At 42.5% G+C, this 12396-nt stretch overlaps 1 protein-coding gene across 2 annotated transcripts in view; it reads left to right on the top strand.

Annotated features, from left to right (window-relative positions):
- LOC133402757 (alpha-1,3-mannosyl-glycoprotein 4-beta-N-acetylglucosaminyltransferase C-like) overlaps positions 1-5035 on the top strand; it is a 95835-nt gene extending 90800 nt beyond the window's left edge. For both annotated transcript variants that reach the window (XM_061676862.1, XM_061676861.1), the window contains 3 exons: positions 1027-1166; positions 1245-1392; positions 2026-5035. In XM_061676862.1, the coding sequence (XP_061532846.1) occupies positions 1038-1166; positions 1245-1392; positions 2026-3182 (1434 nt within the window). In that variant the 5' untranslated portion in view covers positions 1027-1037 and the 3' untranslated portion in view covers positions 3183-5035. The remainder of the gene's footprint in view (positions 1-1026; positions 1167-1244; positions 1393-2025) is intronic.
- The last annotated feature ends 7361 nt before the right edge of the window (positions 5036-12396 follow it).

Raw genomic sequence — 12396 nt, 5'->3', positions numbered from 1 at the left:
TGACCAACTAACTAACTAATAAAGCAATCAAGGAGCTAATAAACCAACCATGCAACTAAAAGGCGAGCTCTCACCTCCCGTTCAATGGACAGACTAAAGAGTGTGGACTTGTTAATGGCTGTGAACGAGCCAGCTGAGAGGCGACGCTGTGGTTTATGTGCTCCGCTTGACACAAGGTTATACACGCACACAAACACACGCACACACACACTTAACAACCTGCTGCTGGAAGTGTGCAGCATCCCGAGAAAATGGCGGTGCTGACATCCCAGCCAGTATGACTGCCAGTAGGACGCATCCATTAAAAGACACTTTAGTCCATGTTGGCAGGCTGGACAACTGCCACTAGAATGAAGACACACACACACAGAGACGGTAATGCATCCTGGGAATTTATAGCTATTCTACCATTCCAGGAATATAAGCGGGACGTGCAGTCTTGTCATTCAGCTGAGTTTCTGGCTAGGAGGAAAGAAGATGGTCGCTATGGCAACACCAGGGCATCATTGCCACCACACTACAGGAGTTACCCATATAAGCCGCATAGTACACATGAGCCTCATGTTATTTTGTGTTGTTGCCGTCATCATTGTGACACACAACAAGGATATAGCATTGAGGGGAGGTTATGATTGTGTTAATTATGGAAGCTGTTGAATAATGAACAGTATAGTGGGATCTCGAGAGTGGAATGCCTTTTATACCGCAGGTGTTGCTGGACGTGTTGTGTAGTGCAGTGATTTCCAACCAGCGTGCCGTGATGCATTTGGGTGCCGAGAGAAATTGTCGGATTTGACTTACTTACTAATTATTAGCTATTTATGACAAATAACGTATCTTTGCTGATCTATCTATGCCACGGATGTATTGTATAGTGACAGGCAGAACAATTAAATACTCTTCCACTTGATGGCAGAAGGTTAACTTGTGTACTCACTTTTTGTGACATTATTTGTTTGGGAGTATGCTGGCCAGCCCCTGCACTCAAGTATGATGCTAACATTTATCGGGACGTGTGCCCTGCAGGTGAGCTGACCATGAGGCTGCTGTGGAAGTCCCTGGACAAGATGAGGTGTTTGAGGAAGCGCTCGGCCATCCCCTTCCTCGGCGTCCTCATCACCCTCCTCCTCTTCCTCAACCTCTACATTGAAGACGGATACGTGCTGGTTAGTAATTCCAATGCCCTTTCTGAGTGTGCGTATTTGGGTGTTTATTAGCGCTGAATGCTCCACCTTGTCTCCCAGGAAGAAGATAAGAGGCAGCTCAGGGAGACGTCGGCCCACGCCCCGAGCGCAGAGAGATATGTGCACACCTTCCGAGACCTCGGTAACTTCTCGGGATCCATCAACGTCACGTATCGCTACCTGGCTGGGACTCCGCTCAATCGCAAAAGTATGTTCCAAGTTTTGTTAAAAATATTTTGCGATGTAAAGCAAGTCTGGTAAAGTGTCATTAACTAATTGTGTTTTGTCATCAATTTTTTTTTTTTTAAAGATGATATATGAAATTGTTCAGTTTTTATTATTCATAAATTAATTAATGAAAACCCAGGTTTGAATCATAGAGTCTGCACGAAATGGAAAACACAATTGTACACTGTAGGCCCAGATTTACTCCACTGTTGCACAGTAAAACTGTTTTGGCTTAAAAGGGATACAGATTCTCCATTCTGCTTGACCTAACATACAAACAGAACAGGTTAAAGGAAAGAAAAAAAATACAGATTTACCTTACTGTGCATTGTGGTTCCTCATAAATGTTAAAAAAACTTCAAAACATAATCAGCATGAGTTGTTCCTTGTCATCATCAGAGTGCCTGACCATCGGGCAGGGTTCACTTGTTTGGTGTGCTTCAGGGTTGGATCATAGTATTTGCACCAATTGTAAAAGGAACACCAATCGTACCATGTAGGACTGTACTAGATTGAACCAGATTTACTCAACTGTCCAGTCTAGCTTTTCATTAATCTTCACTGTGAAACCGTAAAAACATGATTAGCATGACTTGTTCCTTGTCATTATTAGAGTACCTGACCATCGGGCTGTCCTCAGTGAAGAGGAAGCGAGGGAACTACCTTATGGAGACCATCAAGTCCATCTTCGACCAGTCCAGCTACGAGGAGCTGAAGGAGATCGTGGTGGTTGTCCACCTGGCCGACTTCGACTCACTGTGGTGCGAGAACCTGCTGCAGGAAATCAGCCGCAAGTTCTCGCACCACATCATCGCCGGTCGCCTACTGGTGATCCAGGCTCCCGAGGAGTACTACCCGTCCCTAGACGGCCTGAAGAGGAACTACAACGACCCAGAGGACCGGGTGCGCTTCCGCTCCAAGCAGAACGTGGACTACGCTTTCCTGCTCAACTTCTGTACCAACCTCTCAGACTTCTACATGATGCTGGAGGACGACGTGCGTTGCTCTCGTAACTTCCTGACGGCGCTGAAGAAGGTGATCGCCTCCCGGGAGGGCTCCTACTGGGTGATGCTGGAGTTCTCCAAGCTGGGCTACATCGGGAAGCTCTACCACGCGCGGGACTTGCCGCGCCTGGCGCACTTCCTGCTCATGTTCTACCAGGAGATGCCGTGCGACTGGCTGCTTATCCACTTCCGCGGCCTGTTGGCCCAGAAGGACGTGATTCGCTTCAAGCCGTCGCTCTTCCAGCACATGGGCTACTACTCGTCCTACAAGGGTGCCGAGAACAAGCTGAAGGATGACGACTTCGAGGAGGACGCGGTAGACATTCCTGATAACCCGCCGGCCCGCCTCTACACCAACATCGATGTCTTTGAGAGCTATGATGCCGCCAAGGCCTACAGCGCCGTGGATGAGTACTTCTGGGGCAAGCCCCCATCGACCGGGGACTTCTTCGTGGTGGTCTTCAACAAGTCTGCCAAGATAAGCAGGATCAAGATCGCCACCGGATCTGACGACCGACGAAACGACATCCTGCAGCGTGGAGCTCTGGAAGTCGGTGAGAAACTGGTGGGCACCAAGAAGGGAAAGCAGTGTTCCTCGTACATCACCGTGGGGGAGTTTAAGAATGGCAATATCGAGGTCAGGGACGTCGACCACAAGATCAGTTTTGACGTGGAGTGTGTGCGTATCGTGGTGACGGCCAGTCAGAAGGAGTGGCTCATAATCAGAAGTATAAGTTTATGGACGACACCTCCGCCCAACCAATGAAGATAGCGCGCAGACTCTTAGTATATCATAGGCAAAATATTCTATGATATATACACATATTTCCACTCCAATATAAGCATTTTGTATGTATTTATCTATTTGGATTGCGAAATGTTTTTTTATACCTGCAAGTCTCAGATCATCCTCCCAGTCTTGTGTTTGTTGTTAGCACGACGGTAATGGAGAGTGGAATGACGAGCACAAAGCAATCGTAGCGTGGTTTTAAAGTTGTGATTCTTACACTTTATTGTCAATAAAGCCCACAAAGACCATTACCGTCAATCAGTAAATGCTATGAAGCGGTACAATGCGTTTTTTTTTCAACGTACAAAACCAGTCAGCAGAAGCTAACTTTAGCAGTCTACAACTTTACTCTGCCCCCCTTCTGGTAAAACATCACAGGTGGACACACAAGATCCAAATCAAAAGCTTTTGTTTCCAAAAAAACTATAAAGAACCGATACCTGGTACCGGTCCGCAGCCCGGTGGTTGAGGACCACTGTATTAGAGCACCTGTTGTAAAAACAAGAAAAAAAAGCAGACAGCATCACTGAGTGCATCATTATGTGGCCCTTCCTTTTCATGGCGAATCCTCAAAATGATCGTCAAACTTTGCTGCTGTGCTTCACCCACGTTAGATGACGTTGGGAAAAATAGCTCGGCCATTCAGCGTTGCCCATCTGTCTCGGATAGCTGCCTCGGACTAAGGCTCATTTGAATCAATTCCTTAGTCAGAACTCATCAGAGTACAAGGCCTGGAATTTTTTTGAACTTTGCAGACCACTTTTTCATGCAATTAGCCCCAAAATGGCTGCTTCAAATCAAAATGGCCGACTTCTTGCTCCATTTCAAGCATGCATCCTTGTTACGAGAGACATTTCCATCTAATTTCGTGTCAACTGGTGAAACTGTGTCGGGGCTAATTTTTTCTAACTTTCCAGTTCGCTTTTTTATGGAATTTGCCCTCAAAATGGCTATTCCAAAATAAAATGGCAACTTCCTGTTCAAGTTCAAGCATGGGTCCTTAAGACTGTCCACCCAATTCTGCGTCAATCTGTGAAACTAGTGTTCGGGGGCAGATTGTTTGTGTTTTTTTTGTGCGTTTTTTTGTTGTTGTTGTTTTTTCAAAATTTCCAGGGGTCACAAATGTGTGACTGATATTCAGCTTTAAACTGAATAGCCAGCTTCCTATTCAAATCTGAGCATGGATCCTTGAGATGTTTCCATGCGTCCACTGACTTTCTGCGTTGATCGGTCAAACTAGCTCTTTCTAACTTTCCAGGAAGCGCTACTGAGTGAGGTGTTCTAGATCTGGACCCTTAAAATTTAAATTTCATTCACTCATATACGCACGTGCAAAACTTGGTGAGTTTTGGGGAATGCTGAGGCCCCCAAAAAAGGCACTCAATAGGTATTAAATTCAATTTTGCAAGGTACTGAATTTTATTCCAATGCATTATTACATTTACCGTATGTATTTCTGTATATATCTTGTAATAAAAGGGTCAGGGCGTAGTACTTATTAGGAAGTGTAGTCTAGCACAACAGACGAATTTAAGGTGGAGGTGGGACTGCATCAGGGATCAGCCCTGAGCCCCTTCCTTTTTGCAGTGGTGATGGATAGGCTGACAGATGAGGTTAGACTGGAATGCCCGTGGACCATAATGTTTGCAGATGACATTGTGATCTGCAGTGAAAGCAGGGAGCAGGTGGAGGAACAGTTAGAAAGATGGAGGCATGCACTGGAAAGCAGAGGAATGAAGATTAGCCGAAGTAAAACAGAATATATGTGCGTGAATGAGAGGGGTGGTGGGGGAAGAGTGAGGCTACAGGGAGAAGAGATAGCAAGGGTGGAGGACTTTAGATACTTGGGGTCAACCGTCCAGAGCTATGGGGAGTGTGGTCAGGAAGTGAAGAAACGGGTCCAAGCAGGTTGGAACGGGTGAAGGAAGGTGTCAGGTGTGTTATGTGACAGAAGAGTCTCTGCTAGGATAAAGGGCAAAGTTTATAAAACAGTGGTGAGGCCAGCCATGATGTACGGATTAGAGACAGTGGCACTGAAGAGACAACAGGAAGCACAGTTGGAGGTGGCGGAAATGAAGATGTTGAGGTTCGCTCTCGGAGTGACCAGGTTGGATAAAATTAGAAATGAGCTCATCGGAGGGACAGCCAAGGTTCGATGTTTTGGAGACAAAGTTAGAGAGCTCAGACTTTGATGGCTTGGACACGTCCAGAGGAGAGAGAGTCAGTGTATTGGTAGAAGGGTGATGAGGATGGAGCTGCCAGGCAAGAGTGCTAGAGGAAGACCAAAGAGAAGGTTGATGGATGTCGTGAGGGAAGACATGAGGGCAGTTGATGTTCGAGAGGAGAATGCAGGAGCTAGGCTTACATGGAAAAGGATGACGCACTGTGGCGACCCCTAAAGGGACAATACCGAAAGGAAAAGAAGTCGAGTACAACAGGCTCTCCTTGAGAACCGCGTCCAATTACTTTAGGTAATTGTGTCTTTCGCAGCCTTTCAAGACAGATAACAAGGCGGCAAAGTGTCGCTCTGGGAATCCCAATAGCGGTTGTCCCCGTTTGGCCCTTAATGAGCTCACTCCGCTAAGCCACCAGGAGAAGCGCCTTCTTGAGGTGCTCGGATATTGAGGTGCTTTGGATATTCACTTTCAAGGCGTTTTTCTCCCCTTGTGTCACTGCGTCTGCTTCGTCCGTCTGCTTCGTGTTGTGTCATAGTGGCTGACAGAAGAACACTTGTTTGTTTTACGATGTGGAGATGAGATTTCTCAGTGAAGAATGAGCCGGTAGTGTTGCTTTGTTCCTTTTTTTTCATGTTGCAAAGTGAAACTGGCTTCAGCGGCTGATATTTTCAAAACTACTGAACCAATTGCGATCCATTATGCTTTGTCGCCATGCTCCGCCCAGTCAGATCCATCACCATTTAAAGTAGCCCATCTGTCTAGTATGCTACGTGCTTCAAATTTGGTAGCAATTGGACAAAATCTCTAGCACAAGTTTCATCTTTGAAAAAAATGGCCAAGTCAAAACAAAATAGCAGACTTCCTGAGTCTTTGCGGGCATGGCTTCTTGAGACTTTTTTGTGGACCTACTCATGATAGACAGACTATTAAAAAAACACTGCTGCACTACTGAACCATCAAACTTCCGCTGTCATGCTGCACTCACTCAAGGAAAAAACTAAATTTAGCTTCACTCATTTGTGTAGTATAAATGCTTCAAATTTGGAAGCAATCCGACAAAATCTCTTGGACTTTGTAGGACCCCTGTAAAGGTCCAAAATGACCGGAGCCTGTTATTAGCGTCGGTGGCAGTCTGGACTCACGATGTTGGTCATGTGATGCATGTTACACGTGCATGAAGTTTCCGTAGAAGATGACGTCACATCATACTTTGTCTTTACTTCTGTCCTCCTCGTTGCTGCTGTACTGTAAGATGACGCGTATATTTTTGTACTGCTATGCTATCGACACGTTGTATGATGATATTGTGTATCAAAAAGGAGACGGATTAAACCCAAGAATGGGCAGTGTCGTGCTTGTGTTGTTTGATTGCACAATATTGACATGGAAGTAGAATTATATGCAATAAAACAATCCGTTTGTGACATTTTCAGTCGGTTGAGGCATCCAGACACTAACGTTTAGCTGCCAGCTAAGAACATACAATATTTATTTCAATAGTCATAGTATGCTTTTTTTCTGTTCCGCTACTCAAGAGCATCTGTAATGAACGCTGGAGAGGTGGGTCACTGGGTCTTTGTTTTGATTTGCACGAGATACACACACATCAGATATACTGTGATACCTTTATAACTGTACTCCAGAAAGTATTCACAACGTGCCATTCTTATGCCAAAATGGAATAAATTCATTTTTCCCTCAAAATTCTAGACACTACACCCCTTAATGACAGCATAAAATACGTATATATTTTTTTATTTTTGCAAATTTTTTACAAATAAAAAAACGAGGAAATCACATGTTCAGAAAGTATTTCCAAGGCTTCACTTTTTCCACATTTTCTTATGTTACAACTTTATTACAAAAGGGATTCAATTCAACACACCTTAATTACAGACTAAAAAGTTGACTTTTGAAAAATTTGCCAATTTATTAAAAATAAACAACGAGAAAATCACATGTACAGTGGTTACAGAAAGTATTCAGACCCCCTTAAATTTTTCACTCTTTGTTATATTGCAGCCATTTGCTAAAATCATTTAAGTATTGACAGAAAAAAATGGAAAACAAAAATGAAATCTCACACAGCCGTAAGTATTCCGACCCTTTGCTCAGTATTTAGTAGAAGCACCCTTTTGAGCTAATACAGCCATGAGTGTTTTTGGGAATGATGCAACATGTCCTGAGCACTCTGGAGAAGGCTTTCGTCCAGGATATCCCTTGACTTGGCCGCATTCGTCTTTTGTTCGATTCCAGCCAGTCGTCCTGTCCCTGCAGCTGAAAAACACCCCCACAGCAAGATGCTGCCACCACCATGCTTCACTGTTGGGACTGTATTGGACAGGTGATGAGCAGTGCCTGGTTTTCTCCACACATGTCACTTCGAATTAAGGCCAAAAAGTTCTATCTTGGTCTCATCAGACCAGAGAACCTTATTTCTCCCCATCTTGGAGTCCTTCATGTGTTTTTTTTTTTTAGCAAACTCCATACGGGCTTTCATGTGTCTTGTGTGTTCCTAAGAGCCACTGTGCTCTTAGGAACCTTAAGTACAGCAGAATTATTTTGGTAACCTTGGCCAGATCTGTGCCTGGCCACAATTCTGTCTCTGAGCTCTTCAGGCAGTTCCTTTGACCTCATGATTCTCATTTGCTCTGTCATGCACTGTGAGCTGTAAGGTCTTATATAGACAGGGGTGTGGCTTTCCTAATCAAATCCAATCAGTACAATCAAACACAGCTGGACTCCAATGAAGGTGTAGAACCATTTTAAGGATGACCAGAAGAAATGGACAGCACCCGAGTTAAATGAGTGTCACAGCAAAAGGTCTGAATTCTTATGGCTTTGTGATATTTCTGTTTTTCTTTTTTAATACATCTGCAAAAATTTCAACAATTCTGTTTTTTCTCTGTCAATATGGGGTGCTGTGTGTTCATTACTGAGGGAAAAAATGAACTGAAATGATTTTAACAAATGGCTGCAATATAACAAAGAGTGAAAACTTTAAGGGGGTCTGAATACTTTCCGTACCCACTGCATATCCAGTGCATCCGGAAAGTATTCACAGCGCTCCATTGTTATTCTAAAACTGATTAAATGAATTTAAGAATTCTACACAACATCCCTTAATGACAACATTAAACTTGCAAAAGTATTTTTTTTATGGAAATCACATCATGAGTGTATGCCGAAAGTATTTGTAATGCTTCACTTTTTACACATTTTTTTTAAATTTACAGCCCTGTTCCAAAATAGAATAAATTAAATTTTCTTCAAAATTCTACACACAACACCCCTTAATTATGACTGTAAAAAGAAATTGCAAATTTACTAAACCTATAAAAAACATTCACATTGTCATCAAGGGGTGTTGTGTGTAGAATTTTGAGGGGGGGAAAATTAATTTTACAATAATGCTGTAATTTAATATGTCGAAAAAGTGAAGCGATCCGGAAAGTATTTACAGGGCTTCAATTTTAGAGACTTTTAGGAAGGGAAAAAAATGAATTTAATCCATTTTGGAGTACTGCTGTAACATAACAAAATCTGGAAAAAGTGCAGTGCTGTGAATATTTCTCGAATGCACTGTATAAAACTTTTTTTTTTTTTCTACTTTTGTTTTCATTTCACAACATTGGCAAATGTCACTAGAAGTTTCCAGTTTTCTCGTGGTCCTGTCAAAAGTCCCTTTAAAAAAAAAAAAAAAAAAAAAAAAAAAAACATGAAAGTAAAAAGCTGTCTGAGTGACATTTGAACTGCAGTGAGGTGTTAACACTGAGCAAAATGTCAAAACCAAAGCCCGCCTGGTGCCGTTTAGTTTCACATCACAGCAAGGCTGATGTGGCCCTAAAAAGTTGGCAGATGATTTTTTTTTTGTCATTATTGGAGCAATTCAGATTTGATTTCATCTGTTTTACTCATTTGGGTCCCTCCAGTCTGACCCTTTTTGAGTTGCAATCAATCAATAATAAAGTTGTACATCACTTTGCGATTCGCTGATCTACAGACGCTCATAGAAAAGATGTATTTGTAGTTCTGTGAACCACTACAATACCAAAAGCATACGATGGAATCCTCTGCATTCCGGTCGCGGTACATGATCAGTTCCCGGTCTCCGGAGACTCCGTGTTGCATCCTAACATTTTCCATTTGCTGCTCGTGTTTTGCGTGCGCAGCGTTTGTCTGCCGGCCTCCAGACCCACAACCTGCTTGGAGATGTACTCGAAAGCAGACGAGGCTCCTCAGAGACAACCGCCGTGAGACTTTGGTCATCGTCGCCGTCGCCAGCTGAACGGGAGGAATCCCCCCTCGAGGCAAAACACTTTCGCTGGCAACACTTAAACCCAGATGAGGGGAACAGGAGAGAGCGTGTAAGTGGGGGTGTCAATGACTCTTTTTTTTTTTTTTTTTTTAAAGCATTAATAATAAGCATTTGGCAGCGATTAAAAGCGTCGTTTGCCAAAGGGACGAGCCATTCGGAGGCGAGCGCCCACCAAGAAGCCTTCTCTTATCTTAACTCCTCCTGTTCAGTAAACGGCAAAACACAGTGGAAGGAAGATTGGGTAGAAATCTTTCAATACCTTTTCTGAGAGTCATAATCGCACCAGAGGGAAGAATTATTTCAGGAATTAAGTCAGATTTTCGGAGAAAGTTTATGTTTAACGGGGAAGAAGGCCAGTTTTCTGAGAAGGAATATCTTAAAAGACTCACATGGTGTTTTTTTTAGACGGTTGTGTTTATTTAGATAAAAAGAATCAGTCAAAAAGTCTTTTTTTTTTTTTTTTTTAGCTTTTTATATTATTATTTTTAAAGAAAAAAAAGAAGAAAACTCATCATCTCACAAAATGTTTTTTTCACTGAAAAAAAATGTCTTTTTTACCTCCCAGGAAAATAAATTAAATAAAACAATTGATGCTCCCAGATTGTTTTTATTTTTTGAAGTAAGGTTATACTTTTGGATGAATTTTAACATATTTTAATACAATAATAATAATAAAAACATTAATAATCATAATAAGAAATAATCTCATTTGAAATGTCATTTAAAGTTAATTTAACCAAATATTATATAAACTAAATAAATGTAAGTGTACATGTGGGATCCTTTATTTGAGTAATATGTTTTGTTGCGTATTCACAATAAATGAATTAACAAACAAATTAATCAGATAAAGGAATGGAAAATGAATAAGTACATGATATATGATCATGTTTGATTGTTTTTGTCAGTTATAATCCGATCATCTCCAAACTTGGTGAACATGAAGTTAGTGGAAAACCGCTCTCAAATGATTATATAGTCAAACGATTATGTTCTCAAATGATTATGTTGTCAATGGTCACATTATTTGATCCAAGATGTGTTGTACAAAGTTAAACATCTGTTTTTAATTAACCACATTGAGTTATACCTCACATTAAAGACCAAGATAAGCACTTTCCATATTTTTTAATAATTTGCGAATATGCCCTCATATGTTGATGCAACGGCCCAAAAACATGTTTTTTTTTTTGCTTGAGTTTGTCAGCAAATTTGTGGATTTAGGACAAAGGCGTGCCGCTCCGCTTTCAGACTGCGCAGCCTTGGCAGGGGTCTCCGTTGCGCTTCACCAGGTGCCACGTGGAACGCCTCCACTTTTGACTAACTTTGAATGCTCTACTTGCTCCTTTCTCATCTTGCATCCCACATTTGGAACATGTTCGCTTTTGCAGCCCGCCAAGCTGACACAACAGATGGTTGCTGTGACAATTCCATGAGGGAAAGAAACAAAACGCTCCAAAATAGCCTACAAACTGATTGGATAGAGGCTGTCACATGACTTTTTTCATGTTTCGGCTAAAAATACCTTTTTTTAATAATACTGAAGTGTCCTCATTTTTGGAAAACAGAAACATCTTAGCCCTAAATGATTATAATAAGGTTGTGTTTTATTTGAGGGAGGCCTTTCATTTATACTTAGACCCCTCCCAAATGGTTTTCCTCATTTTAAAAAGAAAATGTGTTGGCCCTATTTCAGTTTGGAATTCGTCAAGAATGATTTGGAGGAGGTGTTTAGGTGAGGAAGGCATTTAAAGCCCCCTCGCAAAGCTTTTTCATCATTTTATAAATATTTTTTCATATGTATCATATTTGTAAACCCAAATAAATAAACCTTTTATCCATTTTATATGGGACAACATGGACTTGAAGGAAATATTTACTTGCTTTTTATTTGTTTGAGTGAGTGAGTGAGGCATTTATTTGACTTGATCCTCCTCCAAAGTGTCCTCATCTTTGTAAAAACAAACAGGTTTGGAGGCCGTATATATTTGAGGGAGGGTTTTATCTGAGATATTCCCCCCTGACCCTCCCTCACAAAGTGCTAAAGTGGGAATGGGTTTGATAAAAGAAGGAAAAAAAATGCCTCGCTCAAATAAAAGCTCCCTCCAAGTCATTTTTTGACCAAATTTCAAACGATAGAGAGCCAACAAATTGTTTTGCTGTTGTAGTTGTTGTCATGAACGGCGCCCTGCACTCCTTTTGCTGGAGCCTGGGTGGCACTTTGCGCTCCTCTCGTCCTCTCTCTGTCTCTCTCTCTCTCTCTCTCTCTCCCTCCCTCTCTCTCTTCACAGTAACCGGCACCACCTCGACCGCGCACCTGTCATCAATCAGCGCACATCATCACCTGCATATAAGCCTGCCGGAGTATTGCAGCTTCTCCAGCTTTACAACGGCTCCCCAGTCTCCAAGCAAGCTAGTCAATTCCCCGTCATCGGTCTGACCTTCGTGTTCTTCCTTGTCCTCAGTGTATCCTTCGTGTCCCTCGTCAAGTGGCTCTCTGCCACCTCGCCGTCAAGCCAGCCGCCCGTCCTCGTCGCTGCCTGCCACGTATTCTCTGCCGCGACAACCCGCCAGCGCAGCTCAGGGACCATCCCCATCCGCCTTTCAATAAACTGTTCATCACAACCTCTCAGCCTCCGCCTGCTTTTGGGTCCAGTCTCTGTCCGATCGTGACAGTTGTTTCTATGAAAAAGGT

Source organism: Phycodurus eques, chromosome 5 (genome assembly GCF_024500275.1).
Source record: "Phycodurus eques isolate BA_2022a chromosome 5, UOR_Pequ_1.1, whole genome shotgun sequence".
Lineage (NCBI taxonomy): Eukaryota > Metazoa > Chordata > Actinopteri > Syngnathiformes > Syngnathidae > Phycodurus > Phycodurus eques.
This window is presented reverse-complemented; position numbering and strand designations above follow the sequence as displayed.